Consider the following 16,484-nt stretch of genomic DNA (forward strand, 5'->3'; position numbering starts at 1 on the left):
AATCTCTCTCTCTCTTTTTTTTTTTTTAAATTTATTTTCTTTTGCTGCATTGGGTCTTCACTGCTGCCCGTGGGCTTTCTCTAGTTGCAGCGAGCAGGGGCTACTCTTTGTTGCGGTGCGCGGGCTTCTCACTGCAGTGGCTTCTCTTGTTGTGGAGCACGGGCCCTAGGCGTGTGGGCTTCAGTAGCTGTGGCACGCAGGCTCAGTAGTTGTGGCTCATGGGCTCTAGAGCACAGGCTCAGTAGTTGTGGCGCACGGGCTTAGTTGCTCCGCAGCATATGGGATCTTCCCAGACCAGGGATCAAACCTGTGTCGCCTGCATTGGCAGGTGGATTCTTAACCACTGTGCCACCAGGGAAGTCCCCAAGAATCTCTTAATTTGAATTTTCTCATTATGAATGAAGTTGTGCTGGTTTTCCTATATTCAGTTCCATTTGTACATCATATTCTAGAAACTATCAGTTCTCCCCCTTACCTATTTTTCCATTTGTTGTTAGTATCTTTCTTTTTTATTTAGAAGCTTTTAAACTACTAAGACAATTCTTTTTTTTTTTGCCACATCTGCCCATATCACTTATTTATTTTATTTTTTTAAATTAATTTTTATTGGAGTATAGTTGCTTTACAATGTTGTGTTAGTTTCTTCTATACAGCAAAATGAATCAGCTATACATATACGACAATTCTTTATCCATAGTATGAGTTGCAATTTTCTTCTTTAGGTTACTAAATTTTTTAAAATTTTGTTGTATTTTTGCCATGCGTAATTATTTTTAAACATTTTTATGCAGCCTGCTATATTAACATTTTCTTTTACAGTTTCTGAATTTGGGTCATACCTCAAAAAGTTTACCTCATGTTGAAATTTAAAGATTTCCCGTGCTCCTATTAGAATTTTTATTGTTTCATTTTTAAAGTTGATTTTTATTGGAGTATAGCTGATTTATAATGTTGTGTTAGTTTCTGCTGTACAGCAAGGTGAATCAGTTATATATATACATATATCCACTCTTTTTTAGATTCTTTTCCAATACAGGTCATTCAGAGTACTGAGTACAGTTCCCTGTGCTATCCAGTAGGTCCTTATTAGTTTTCTATTTTATATATAGTAGTGTGTATAAGTCAATCCCAATCTCCCAATTTATCCCTCCCGCACATTGTTTCATTTTTATGTTTAAATCTTTGAACTATATGGAGTTTATCTTGATTAAACTTCATTTTTTTTTCAGATCAGTTTCCAGTTGTCACACATTTATTAAATGATCTGTTTCATTTACCACTCATATGCAATGCCACCTTCATCACATACTAAAGTCTCATGTGTATTTGGGTCCATTTGTGAAGTCTCTGCTAAATTAATCTGCCTTTCATGCATCTGGGTCATACTATTTTAGTTACATTAGTTTGAAAATATATTTTAACACTTGATATGTTTGTTTTGAGAATTGTCTTTTAAAGGTACAAAAATTCAGTTTATAACCTCAGTGATATTAAAATATTGTTGCTGAGCTAATTTAAAAATATATCCATGTATACAAGGTGCTCATACAGTCTGAAAACATAGATAATATTATTTTATTTTTTACAGATTAAAAATGTCCTTGATGACATTATATGTCTTGAGTGTGTGTGTGTGTGTGTGTGTGTGTGCGTTTGTATTTGTTTCTTCACCTATGTATGTTTTCAGGCTTTGTAGATACACTGTGGAAGTTTCAGTTTGAAAATCATGAAGTCAATCAAGTAATCAAGCATAAATATGAACTATCAACAAATTTTTTCAGAAACCTGAATTTGAGCTTTTAATTCCAAAGATACTTAATCAGGGAAAAAAAAATTTTTCTCCAGATCTGTGAGTAATGAATGTTGTCCAGGATGTTATCCTTCTAAAAGATATTTTATGGGTTATGCCATCAGAAATGGAAAATATGATCTATTTTTTACATTAAAGAACTTAGAAGCTGAGGGAGTTTTTTTTTGGGGTGTGCATATTTATCATGGCTGATTTTATACCCCTCAGAGCAGTGTTGGGCATCTTTGCAAGCATCCTCTCTCAACACACTGGTCCAGATGCTTAAAACTGCCATCGCCTCTCACCTGTTTTGTTGGACTGAAACCATTCAGTCACCACAATGTTAAAGCTCTTCTAGAAGTGATGAAAGAAGTGTATAAGGTAAGGGTTCATTTAAAGGAATGTATATACCATTTAACTAAATCAAGATCCCTTAGTTGTTAGTCATTTGGAGGCTTTTTTTGTTTTATTTTGCACATCAAGAACGAAAATATTTTATTTAGCCCTTAATAATTCAGAATTTTGCTTGTTTTGCTAACTGGATAAACTCTGGTGGAATATGTTACATATTATATATAATATATTAGAGGCACAAATACTCAGATAGGAGAATGATTCAGCATTTTCATAATAGAACATAATCCAGAAGTAACCTAAAGCTACTAATAAACCTAATGATTATTGGAGGATAGGGAGGAGCCAGAGCATTTTAAATAAAATAATTAAATTGATATTGTTCAGTTGAAAAACAATTAGCTAAAGTAAGATGCTTTTATAAATATAAATTGCTCAATTGGCAATCAAAGCAAATTTCACCACAAAATATCAATCTCAATAGGAGAAAATATTACGTACAAAAGTTAGTGCTGGGACTTCCCTGGTGACGCAGTGGTTTAGAATCCGCCTGCCAATGCAGGGGACACGGGTTTGATCCCTGATCCAGGAAGATCCCACATGCCATGGAGCAACTAAGCCCGTGCGCTACAACTACTGAGCCTGGGCTCTAGAGCCCGCGAGCCACAACTACTGAGCCCACGTGCCACAACTACTGAAGCCCACGTGCCTAGAGCCTGTGCTCCACAACAAGAGACACCACCTCAATGAGAAGCCCGTGCACCGCAACGAAGAGTAGCCCCTGCTCGCCGCAACTAGAGAAAGCCCGTGCGCAACAAAGCGGACCCAACACAGCCCTAAATAAATAAATACATTTATTTTTTAAAAAAAGTTAGTGCTTTTCAGAAGTAATAATACGCTGATATTTCTAAAGTAGTGTATTTCTTCCCATCTTTACTGAGATATAACTGATATAGAACATTGTGTAAGTTTAAGGTGTACAATGTGTTGGTTTGATACACTTACGTATTATAAAATGCTTATACATTACAAAATGATTACCACCATAGCTTTAGCTAATACCTCCATCACCTCATATAGTTACCATTTTTTACTGTGGTGAGAACACTTAAGATCTACTCTCTTAGCAACTTTCAACTATATAGTACAGTATTGTTAACTACAATATAATCACCATGCTGTACATTAGATCCGCAGAACTTATTCATCTTATAACTGGAAGTTTGTACCCTTTGACCAACATTTCTCCATTTCCCCCACCCCCCAAACTCTGGAAACTACCAATCTACTCTGTTTCTATGAGTTTAGCTGTTTTAGATTCTAAGTGTATAAGTGATAACCTACTGTATTTGTCTTTCTCTGTTTGACTTATTTCACTTAGCATAATGTCCTCACGGTCCGTCCATGTTGTTGCAAATGGCAGGATTTCCTTGTTTCTCATGGCTGAATAATATTACATTGTGTGTGTGTACACCATATCTTCTTTATCCATTCATCTGTCCATGGACACTTAGGTTGTTTCCCTGTCTTGGCTATTCTAAATAATGCTGCAATGAACATGGGCTGTAGATACCTCTTTGAGATTGTGATTTCATTTCCTTTGGATATATACTCAAAAGTGGGATTGCTGGATCATATGGTAGTTCTAGTTTTAATTTTTTAAGGAAGCTCCACACTGTTTTCCATAGTGGCTGCACCAATTTACATTCCCACTAACAGTGCACAAAGTTTCCCTTTTCTCCACATCCTCACCAGCACTTATCTTTTGTCTTTTTAATGACAGCCATTCTAACAGGTATGAGGTGATACCATATTGTGGATTTGATTTGCACTTCCCTGATGATTCGTGATGTTGAGCACCTTTTCATGTACTTGTTAGCCATCTGTATGTCTTCTTTGAAAAAATATCTGTTCGGTTCCTCTGCCCATTTTTTAATTGGATTGTTTGATTTTTTTCTCTGTTATATGACTTCTGTATATATTTTGGATATCAATCCTTTATCAAATATATGGTTTGCAAATTGTTTCTCCCATTCCATAGGTTGCCTTTTCATTTTGTTGATTGTTTCTTTTGCTGTGCAGAAACTTTTCAGTTTGATGTAGTCTCATTTATTAATTATTGTTTTTGTTGCTTGTGCTTTTGGTGTCATATCCAAAAAATCATTGCCAAGACCAATGTCAAGGAGCTTTCCCCTGATGTTTTCTTCTAGGAGTTTTATGGATTTAGGTCTTCTGCTTAACTCTTTAATCCATTTCAAGATAATTTTTCTGAGTGGTGTAAGATTGGGGTTCAATTTCATTCTTCTGCATGTGGTTATCCAGCTATCCCAGTTGCATTTATGGAAGAGATTATTCTTTCCACAGAGAGTATTCTTGGCTCCATTGTCAAATACTAGTCAATCAAATATGTAAGAGTTTATTTCTGGGCTCTTGTTTCTGTTCCATAGGTCTATTCATCTGTTTTTCTGCCAATACCATACCGTTTTGATTACTATAGCTTTGTAGTATAGCTGTAAATCAGGACATGTGATACTTCCAGCTTTGTTCTTCTTTTCAGGATTGATTTGTTTATTCAGGGTCTTTTGTGGTCTCATACAGATTTTAGGATTGTTTTTTCTATTTTGTGAAAAATGCCATTAGAATTGTGAGAGAGATTGCATTGCGTTTATAGATGGCTTTAGGTAGTATGGACATTTTAACAGTGCTCTCCCAATCCATGAACATTGGATATCTTTTCATTTATTTGTGTTTTCTTCAATTTCTTTCATCATAATCTTATAGCTTTCAGTGTACAGATCTTTCACCTCCTTGGTTAAATTTCTTCCTAAGTATTTTATTGTTTTTGATGCTTTTGTGAATGGCCAGTTAGAGTTTTAAAAAGACAAATAAGAATCCTGAGGAGTCAAATATTTTTAAAAGTAAAAGCGAAATGTTTGACATAAAATAATTGGAGATTTAAAAAGTGAGAAACTTTATGACGACTTAAAAAGATGTTTGGTAATGGACTCCTTTTGTTTAGAAAAAGTGGACATTACAATTTGTAGTTTCATCATATTTTTCATTCTTGATATTAGTTATATATATCTTTTTTTTTTTTTTTTTTTGGTTCAGTCTTACCAGGAAGGTTTTTTTGTAAGACCCAACCTTTAAATTTGTTGATCTTCTCTCCTATATATCTGCTTTTTATTTCCTTAATTTACATTTGTAGATTTCTTATTTCCTGCCTTCTATCTCTTGGATTAATTTGGATTAATTGGATGTGATGGAGGCTTATTTATAACATTGATTTTCTAGCATAGCATTGCTTCTTCTGGGAAGCCTTCTTGAGCCCCTTAAGTCCTTCTCCAATCAAAACTGTATCCTAGGTGCCTGATTACTTGTTTTTACCTACTAGATCATGGGTTGGCAATCTATGCCCATGGGCAGCCTCCTGTTTGTTTGTTTGTTTTTTTCTGTACGCAGGCCTCTCACTGTTGTGGCCTCTCCCGTTGCAGGGCACAGGCTCCGGACACGCAGGCTCAGCGGCCATGGCTCATGGGCCCAGCCGCTCCGCGGCATGTGGGATCTTCCCGGACCTGGGCACAAACCCGTGTCCCCTGCATCAGCAGGTGGACTCTCAACCACTGCGCCACCAGGGAAGCCCTCCATTTGACTTTAATTTGCTCTCCAAAATTAAATTATTGCAAGCTGATTCCCATATAAAAATGCTGGTATGTATGTCTTACTTTTTTATTGTGTAAAATGTTCAAACATATACAAAATATAGATAATGCTGTATTCAACCACAGCACAAATGTTCAGCCATCATTAACATTTTGCCATACTTTCTTCATTTATCATTTTTGTTATTTTTGTAATTGTTACTATTTTTGCTAAAGTGTAATATTTTAAAGCAAATCCCAGGCCCAATTTCTTTTCACCTCGCCATACTTCAGTACATTATTTCTGGTTGCTTCACTTTTGTTCATGCTGAGATTAATCAGTGGGTTCAGGTGGTGAACATATTCTTCCATTGTAATATTTCCCATCAACCTTTTTATAAATAATTAAATCACAGTTTGTGTACAATATTATATAAGTTACAGGTGTACAATATAATGATTCACATTTTTTAAAGGTTATACTTCATTTATAGTTATTATAAACTATTGGCTATATTCCCCATGTTGTACAGTATATGCTTGTAGCTTATTTTATATCTAATGATTTGTGCCCCTTACTTCCCTACCCCTATATTACCCCTCCCTACTTCCCTCTCCTCACTGGTAACCACCAGTTTGTTCTATCTGTGAGTCTGCTTCTTTTCTGTTTCATTCACTAGTTTGTTGTATTTTTTAGATTCCATATATAAGTGATATCATTTAGTATTTGTCTTTCTCTGTCTGACTTCCTTCACTTAGCATAATGCCCTCCAAGTCCATCCATGTTGCTGCAAATGGCAAGATTTTATTATTTTTAATGGCTTAGTAGTATTCCTGTGTATATATATACCACATCTTTCTTATCCATTCATCCATTGATGGACACAGGTTGCTTTCATATATTACCAATTGTAAATAATGCTGATATGAGAAGAGTTAACACCTGTCTTTCTCAAACTACTCCAAAAAATTGCAGAGTAAGGAACACTTCTGAACTTACGCTATGAAGCCAGCATCACCTTGATACCGAAACCAGACAAAGATACCACAAAAAAAGAAAATTACAGGCCAATGTCACTGATGAACATACATGCAAAAATCCTCAGCAAAATACTAGCAAACCAAATCCAACAATATATTAAAAGAATCATACACCACGATCAAGCGGGATTTATCCCAGGGATGCAGGGATTTTTCAGTATACACAAATTAATCAATGTGATATACCACATTAACAAATTGAAGAATAAAAGCCATCCGGTCATCTCAATAGATGCAGAAAGAGCTTTTGATAAAATTCGACGTCTATTTATGATAAAAACTCTCCAGAAAGTGGGCATAGAGGGAACCCACCTCAACTTAATAAAGGCCGTTATATGAAAAAACCCACAGCTAACATCATACCCAATGGTGAAAAGCTGAATGCATTCTCTTTAAGAACAGGAACAAGGCAAGGATGCCCACTCTCACTACTTTTATTCAATATCGTTTTGGAAGTCCCAACAACAGCAATCAGAGAAGAAAAAGAAATAAAAGGAATCCAAATTGGAAAGCGAGAAGTAAAACTGTCACTGTTTGCCCATGACATGATGCTATACATAGAAAATCCTAAAGATGCCACCAAAAAACTCTTAGAGCTCATCAATGAATTCAGTAAAGTTGCAGGATACAAAATTAATATACAGTAATCTGTTGCATTTTTGTACACTAACAATGAACTATCAGAAAGAGAAATTAAGGGAACAATCCCATTTACATCAAAAAGAATAAAAAGCTAGGAATAAACCTACGTAAGGAAGCAAAATACCTGTACTCTGGAAACTGTAAGACGTTGATGAAAGAAATCAAAGATGTCACAAACAGATGGAAAGATACACTGTGTTCTTGTATTGGAAGAATCAATATTGTTAAAATGACCATACTAACCAAGGCAATCTACAGATTCAATGCAACCCTTATCAAAATACCAATGGCATTTTTCACAGAACTAAAACAAGTAATTTTAAAATTTGTATGGAAACACAAAAGACCCCTAATAGCCCAAACAATCTTGAGAAAGAAGAACAGAGCTGGAGGAATCATGCTTCCTGACTTCAGACTATTCTACAAAGCTACAGTAATCAAACCAGTATGGTACTGGCACAAAAACAGACACATAGATCAATGGAACCAAATAGAGAGCTCAGAAATAAACTCATACACTTATGGTCAGTTAACTTATGACAAAGGAGGCAAGAGTATACAATGGAGAAAAGACAGTCTCTTCAATAAGTAGTGCTGGGAAAACTGGACAGCTATATGTAAAAGAATGAAATTAGAACACTCCCTAATACCATACACAAAAATAAATGCAAAGTGGATTAAAGACCTAAATGTAAGGCCAGATACTATAAAACTCTTAGAGGAAAACATAGGAAGAACACTCTTTGACATAAATCACAGCAGGATATTTTTTGACCCACCTCCTAGAGTAATGAGAATAAAAACAAAAATAAATAAGTGGGACCTAATTAAACTTAAAAGCTTTTGCACAGCAAAGGAAACCATAAACAAGATGAAAACACAGCCCTCAGAATGGGAGAAAATATTTGCAAACAAAACAACTGACAAAGGATTAATCTCCAAAATATACAAACAGCTCATGCAGCTCAATATCAAAAAAAAAAAAACACAACCCAATCAAAAAATGGGTGGAAGACCTAAATAGACATTTCTCCAAAGAAGACATACAGATGGCTGACAAACACATGAAAAGCTGCTCAACGTAACTAATTATTAGAGAGATGCAAATCAAAACTACAATGAGGTATCATCTCACACCAGTCAGAATGACCATCATCAAAAAAATCTACAGGGGCTTCCCTGGTGGCACAGTGGTTGAGAGTCCGCCTGCCGATGCAGGGGACACGGGTTCGTGCCCTGGTCTGGGAAGACCCCACATGCTGCGGAGCGGCTGGGCCCGTGAGCCATGGCCGCTGAGCCTGCGCGTCCGGAGCCTGTGCTCTGCAACGGGAGAGGCCACAACAGTGAGAGGCCCGCGTACCACAAAAAAAAAAAAAAAAAAAAAATCTACAAACAGTAAATGCTGGAGAGGCTGTGGAGAAAAGGGAACCCTCATGCATTGTTGGTGGGAGTGTAAACTGATACAGCCACTATGGAGAACAGTATGGAGGTTCCTTAAAGAACTAAAAATAGGACTACCATATGACCCAGCAGTCCCACTACTGGGCATATATCCAGAGAAAACCAGAATTCAAAAAGACACATGCACCCCAGTGTTCATTGCAGCACTATTTACAGTAGCCAGGGCATGGAAGCAACGTAAATGCCCATCAGCAGAGGAATGGATGAAGAAGGTGTGGTACATATGTACAATGGAGTTTTACTCAGCCATAAAAAGGAATGAAGTTGGGTCATTTGTAGAGACATGGATGGACCTAGAGACTGTCATACAGAGTGAAGTAAGTCAGAAAGAGAAAAAGAAATATCGTGTATTAATTCACATATGTGGAATCTGAGAAAAGTGGTATAGATGATCTTATTTACAAAGCAGAAATAGAGACACAGAGGTAGAGAACAAACATATGGATACCAAGGGGGAAAGGTGGGGATGGGATGAATTGGGAGATTGGCATATGACCCAGAAATTCCACTCCTGTGTATATAGTTGAATTTGAAAAGATACATGCATTCCATCAACCTTTAATGAATAATTGCATTGTTAAAGTTTGAAAAATGGTGATATTTCTGATCTTATCATTCCTATCAAAAGTATTAACTGGAATTTTGTAAAGAACTTTTCCTTGTCTATCAGGGCCATTTGGTTACCCTGAAAAATATCAGTCATATACGAAGGCAGAATGATGCTTAATCTTTTTCCTTTAATAATTAAATGTTGCCAAATTACTGTATGTAGTGGTTGTACCAACTTATGTTGCTACCAGCCACGTATGAAAAGCCTCTTTCACACACTGTGACCAATGCAGTGTTACTAAGCATTGTGATCTTTTCCAGATGTGATGGCTTAATCATGACATTTCAGTTTAATTTTAATTATGTTTCTTATTATTACATAATGCCTGAATCCTATACTCTTTTTATTTATTAATCTATTTTGGCCCCATCAGGTCTTAGTTGCGGCGTGCGGGCTCTTTGTTGCAGTGCGTGGGCTTCTGTCTAGTTGTGGCCTGCGAGCTTCTTTCAAGTTGTGGCATGCAGGCTGCAGAGCAGGTGGGCTCTGTAGTTGTGGCGTGGGCTCCAGAGTGCGTGGGCTCTGTAGTTGCGGCACGTGGACTCTCTAGTTGTGGTGCATGGGCTCAGTAGTTGCAGCACGCAGGCTTAGATGCCCCACAGCATGTGGGAATCCCAGTTCCCCGAAGAGGGCTCGAACCCGCATCCCCGACATTGGAAGGTGGATTCTTAACCACTGGACCACCGGGGAAGTCCCTGAATCCTCATACTCTTTAGCTAATATTCGTTGTTCTTCTACTATGAGGAATACTGAAATTATCTAGTAACTGTTCTTTCCCACTCCCTTCATTCTCTTCCTCAATCCAGTTTTAGTTACTACTCTGTTCTTAGTGTTAGTCTTTCGATTTTCATATTTGCTTAAGAGTCTTGGAGCTTGATTCGTAAGCCGCAAGTGGTATCTTTTCTTCCCGGATAGTGCCTGTGAGCCATTCAGTGAGTTTATTCTTTTTTTTTGTTTGTTTTACATCTTTATTGGAGTATAATTGCTTTACAGTGGTGTGTTAGTTTCTGCTTTATAACAAAGTGAATCAGTTATACATATACATATGTTCCCATATCTCTTCCCTCTTGCATCTCCCTCCCTCCCACCCTCCCTATCCCACCCCTCTAGGTGGTCACAAAGCACCGAGCTGATCTCCCTGTGCTATGCGGCTGCTTCCCACTAGCTATTTACCTTACGTTTGGTAGTGTATATATGTCCATGCCTCTTGCTTTGTCACAGCTTACCCTTCCCCCTCCCCATATCCTCAAGTCCGTTCTCTAGTAGGTCTGTGTCTTTATTCCTGTCTTACCCCTAGGTTCTTCATGACATTTTTTTTCCTTAAATTCCATATATATGTGTTAGCATATGGTATTTGTCTTTCTCTTTCTGACTTACTTCACTCTGTGTGACAGACTCTAGGTCCATCCACCTCATTACAAATAGCTCAATTTCGTTTCTTTTTATGGCTGAGTAATATTCCATTGTATATATGTGCCACATCTTCTTTATTCAGTGAGTTTATTCTGCTTTCCACTTACTCTCCCTTCTGCTTCTTCTCTCGTAGCTGTATTGTTCCCACACAACATTTGCATGCTGTTTTCTGTCTCTTATCGCCATCAGCCTGAGCTTTTAGTTAACGTATCTATAATCCTCATCCCAGCCCCTACCCCCAGACATTATGCTGAAGATTTCCCAAACATTTTCGTGATTGCTGAGGCTTGTTTTCTAGGCCATTCCTCAGGAAAGGTTTGTATCTGTTTATCTATGATATTTGTACTTTAAAGACTCACATGGTGAGACATGGAGAGGTCTGGGACATCACATGCACAAAATGAGCCATTTCAGTTATCAAACATTTCCTTTATATACCCTATTAATTATATAGCTTACATGACATTTTCCAGTGAGCCATGCCCCATAAATCTGTAAATTCCATGCTTCTTTATAATAAGCAACCTAGATGGACAAGGCACATCCTGCTAAAAGCATTCTGTAGATAAGGACTCTTCCTTTAGTTGAGGTTATTAGTGTCTGTCATCAGCATGTTTACAAGGAGATTTGACTGAATCATCTCCTCTTTTGTTTCCCAGCTACCCCTTTTAAAAATTTTCCTAACATCCCTGGTAATGAGAGAAAATAGATTGTCTTTCCTTGAGAAGCCTAACTGCCCCGTAAGTGTCCTTTAAAAATGTCCTTCCCTACATGGTACTTTCTTCTACAGCAGCGCTCTATCTAACCTATCTACTGTGTTAATGAGGGTTGCATGGACAGTGGACCCAGGCAGGTTGCATATTATGAAGCATTAGGGAAGATTTGAGGACAAGAAAACTCTAGTTGTAGCTGTCAAGGGTGAAGTTAGAAAGCATACGCCAGAATCCTGTCTTCCAAGGGAGAGATGATGAATGTAGTAAAAATTATAAGCTCCGAACTGTATTACCAATTCAAATGCATAAATGTAGAGAGGGGAAACCAGTACATGGAGAATGGGAGTAGAGGAACTGGAAAATAAGTTAAGCTGCAGGTTTCCAGTCCAGTTCTTGGCTAGGTGACAGAAGGGGGGCCTACAACAGGCCACATACACCTCTCCCTGCTATAGTCAGTGGAGGGCTTTGCTGGACACTCCCTGTCACTCAGAGCCGCAGGACACGTTGCTCGGCAGTCAGAATCACGACGCATCCCAGAGCTGCAGACTCCTGGACCAAAGGACGAGAAGACCCACCAGCAGGAAGGACCAGAAATGGCACTTTTCCATTTCCCTGCAAACCTGGAATTTCTTTACAACAAACATCTTAAGGAACAAGCAGAAGAAACTAGGGGCATCGTGTATCACAGTCCCAGTACTTAGTGGTGGCAGAGGTCTGGGACAGGGCTTGCCCAGGCCTAGAGCCACAGGCACACTTGTCTCAGATGCTGGTAGAGGGCTTATATGGGTAACCACACTCAGCCTGGAAACCTGGGATAGCACAGCTGTTATCCACCTGTCTTGCTGTCACTATTGCAGGACAGGCCCCAAGAGGGTTGCATTGGTTTATAAATCCTAAATACTCCTTTACTGTCCTTGGGATAAAGCAGAAGCCCTAGAGGAGTGTTGAGGTCAAACCAAGGATAGCAAGTCCAACACCCGATTTCTAATCCAAGGGAGTTCAGCAGAATCAAGATTGTGGGACTGAATTGGTAAGGAAATGTTGAGAATCCAGAAAAGCCACATGGAAGTACTGTATTGGGTGGCCAAGAAGAATGCTAGCTACAAAATGAGGCCACCAGTGACATCTTTTTAGGGAGTTCCCATGCAAATTCAGTAGATGGATCACAGGTATTTGAAGCAGAGGCGTGGATTTTCTCTGGGAAAGCCTTTCCTCTAGTCTTCTTCCTACATCTGACACGTCTGAGCTCCTCCACTGCCCTTATTTTTTTAATTAATTTTTTTTTTTTTTTTGCGGTACGCGGGCCTCTCACTGTTGCGGGCTCTCCCGTTGCGGAGCACAGGCTCCGGACGCGCAGGCTCAGCGGCCATGGCTCACGGGCCCAGCCGCTCCGCGGCATGTGGGATCTTCCCGGACCGGGGCACGAACCCGTGTCCCCTGCGTCGGCAGGCGGACTCTCAACCGCTGCGCCACCAGGGAAGCCCTGCCCTTATATTTTTTTGAGGATTATGGTGGCAAGACTGCGAAGTGGATGACACCAGATGAATGCTTCAGCATGTTTAATACCACTGTTGCCTGTAAGGATTATGTTTCCTATAATAAGTGATCTGAGACTACTTAGCTGTACATCCATGGTGAGTAATCCCCTATATACAGTTCCTAGATGCCACAGATCCTGCCATCTCTTTATCTCCCATAATATAGACACGATGTTCTTTTCCTTAAATAATTACAATATGAGTGTATATAGCAATGGTAGGCATAAATGTGTGCTATATAAAATATGTTTATTTGAAATATTACACAATTCCTAGTATTCCTATGAGGATTCCTAAAATATCTCTTTTTCTAGGAATCAGAAGGGATAGACTGCATGGATTTTGGGCAAATAATTCTGCAAGGAAAGGATGAATCCCCTCCATTTACACTTGGAGTCAGACAGAGTCACCTAGTTGAAGATGCTCTGCATCAGTTAAGCCAAGCTGAAGTCACTGACCTCCGGAAAATATTAGTGATGCAGTAAAAAGCCTCCTTGGATACGTTTACCAATGTGGGAGGGAAACATTTATATAACGTAGCACAGGAAGAGCCTGTGTTTGCAACTATAGTTATCAGCCTAATGGTTTCCAGGATTCCTTGCTTCCCCTTCAGAGAAAAGCTATGGGGTGTTTAACTGAACACTGGGGTTATGAGTTAACTATTAGTTACCTATGGCTACAGAAATGCTGCTTAATGAACCATCCCAAAGCACAGTGACTTAAAATAATAATTGTATAGATCAGCGATTCAGCTGAGGGTCTGCTAATCTAAGTTGAGCTCATCTGGGTGGCTTTGCAGGTTTTGTCTATACTTGTGTACTTGTTTGCGAGTTAGCTAGGGATTGGCTGATCTAGGCTAGGCCTGCCTACGGCAGTTTGGCCCGGGGCCCTGGTTCCTATGTCTTCCATCTTCTTCCTGGGACCCGCAAACATGTTCTCACAGCGTTGTCAGAGGTACAAGACAGGAAGCCCAGTCACATGACAAACATTGCTTTAGTCAAAGCAAGTCACATGGCTGAACTCAGGTCAAGGGCTGGCAAAATATACTCAGGCTCTTTAATGAGGGGAACTGCAAAGTCACACACAAGAGACCTGGGTCAAGGAGGGGTGAAGAATTGGGGCTGTGAATGCGATCAGCAAGCAGCAGGTGCAACAGGTACTTATCCTACCTTTTGGCTCTAGTTTTAGTCGTAGACTTTCCAGTATATTGGTTCCAGTTCTCGGCATCCTTCACTTCACCCTTTGTGGGCACCTGTAGGGTTTTCACTGTGCGGTACCTCAGATCGTTTGCCCACAGAATAATGACTAACTTTGTAGGTGAGGGCTGGCATCCGTCCAGAAGGGAGGGACCTTTCCTGATATCAGCCATGAGGGGAAGAGTTAAGTTCTCAGAGAAGTCAGAACCTGAGGGTGGGCCTCAGAGAGGAGAGGTATGCTCCCCAGCATAGGGACTCTAATGGAAAACACAGAAACTATTTTATAAGCCAGACTCTCTAGTTGTTGTCTCCCTCTGTACCTATTTTCCTTCAAATCTTCATTATGAGGAAATCAATAGAAAATGATTCTGCCTGCAGGAGATGACGAAGAGGTAAGAAGGCAAACTTCAAGACAAATCCAATCAAAATATAGACTCTGAACAAGGCAAGGTTGTCAAGGCCCTTTATGAGCAGGTCCTGACCGTGGCAAAGGTGGACTTGCTAGTGTAAATGAGCAGAAATAGGAAAATCAGAAGCAAGTTTAATTTATTATTGGGATCTGGATGGAATGTGAGGCAGGCCCTTGGAGATGATGGACAGTGGCCAAGGAGTTGGTTGATCACAGTGCCAGTAAGTAAGATCTTCTAGGCAAACAGAAGAGAAAGAGAACTCTTAGTGAAGCTTGCTGAGACTTGTATTAAAAAGATAAAAATAAACAGACAGAAAGGGAAGGATGGAAGGAGTAGTTAGAGAGGTAGTAGGAAACCCAGGACAGCACTCAAGTACAGAGCTCAGAGGTAGACTTTAGAAAAGAGGGACCTGTTCTTATTGACGCCCACAAGAGCATTCTGGGCAGTCAGCTCTGAAGGTTCCTACAAAGGTGTCATGCCCAGGCTGATGGGGAGGGCTGTTTATCTTAAGTCCTAATGAGGGGAGAGGCAGGAGAAACCAAATAATTGTTGACTGGAGCCCAAGTTTTAAAGCCTGAATGATGAGAGGAAGATAAGCAAGATAGAAGAATTGAGGAACTTAGTGGCCCAGGGGTTTGAAGCACATCAAAATTTGGTTCAAGACACTGGTTGACATAACTGGAGAATGCTGAGCCTCGCTAGAATCCCGCTTCACTTGGTTCACGTAGCCGTGGAAGGGACCCATGCGCTCACTATACAGTAACCTGACAGTAAATAGGTTCATGGCATCCGCTGCTCAGAAGCAGATTGAGGGAGAGCAGAGTACAGTTAGGTAAGGAGAGCAGATTCTGGGAATCCTGGTGATGGCAGGTTTGAAACTTTTCCGTAAAGGTCAAGGCATTATATTTTAAATCTGGACCTGGGACTGTGTTCTCTTTCCTCAGGTTGAATTTATTAAAGGAATTCGTTCTGTGGGAGAAGGGGTGAAGTCCGAGTTCTTCCACCGTGTATTTGAAGATATGACCAAGAAAGAATATGGGATGTTCATATATCCTGAAGAGGGTTCCTACGTGCGGTTTCCTGTCAATGTAAGTTTTTTATTTGTTTTCTTATGGTTTTTCAGAACAGAAAAAGTATACCATATACTGTAACACGAACACAACATATACTAATGTGAAATTAGGTCACATAAAGCCTTGCTACTCAAAACACTCTGCACGGCGCAGAAGCCCCAGCGTTACCTGGAGCTGTTAGAAAAGCAGAATCTCAGGCCCAGATTTTTTTTTTTTTTTTTTTTTTGCGGTACGCGGGCCTCTCACTGCTGTGGCCTCTCCCGTTGCGGAGCACAGGCTCCGGACACGCAGGCTCAGCGGCCATGGATCACGGGCCCAGCCGCTCCGCGGCATGTGGGATCTTCCCGGACCGGGGCACGAACCCGTGTCCCCTGCATCGGCAGGCGGAGTATCAGCCACTGCGCCACCAGGGAAGCCCTGTTTTGTATCTTTCTGAGAAAGAATGAACCTCTAAAAGATAGGAATGGCCAAGGTGTGCCAGTGGTAGGATTTTTATCAATCAACGAGTTTTGCCGACTGTTTCTTGAGGTTCCCACATTGTATTACATATTGTAGAAGAATCAAGTTAGTGTGTAACACAGTCTCTTTCCTCTTGAAATTTTTATA

At 39.7% G+C, this 16,484-nt stretch overlaps 1 protein-coding gene across 1 annotated transcript in view; it reads left to right on the forward strand.

Annotated features, from left to right (window-relative positions):
• Nucleotides 1-16,484, forward strand: part of LOC136123771 (probable E3 ubiquitin-protein ligase HERC6) — a 40,716-nt gene that overhangs the window by 20,581 nt on the left and 3,651 nt on the right. Inside the window, 6 exon segments of the mRNA XM_065878122.1 lie at nt 2,018-2,123; nt 2,125-2,170; nt 5,779-5,853; nt 13,514-13,672; nt 14,846-14,848; nt 15,750-15,892. Coding sequence (XP_065734194.1) covers nt 2,018-2,123; nt 2,125-2,170; nt 5,779-5,853; nt 13,514-13,672; nt 14,846-14,848; nt 15,750-15,892 — 532 coding nt within the window.

Source organism: Phocoena phocoena, chromosome 5 (assembly GCF_963924675.1).
Source record: "Phocoena phocoena chromosome 5, mPhoPho1.1, whole genome shotgun sequence".
NCBI lineage: Eukaryota > Metazoa > Chordata > Mammalia > Artiodactyla > Phocoenidae > Phocoena > Phocoena phocoena.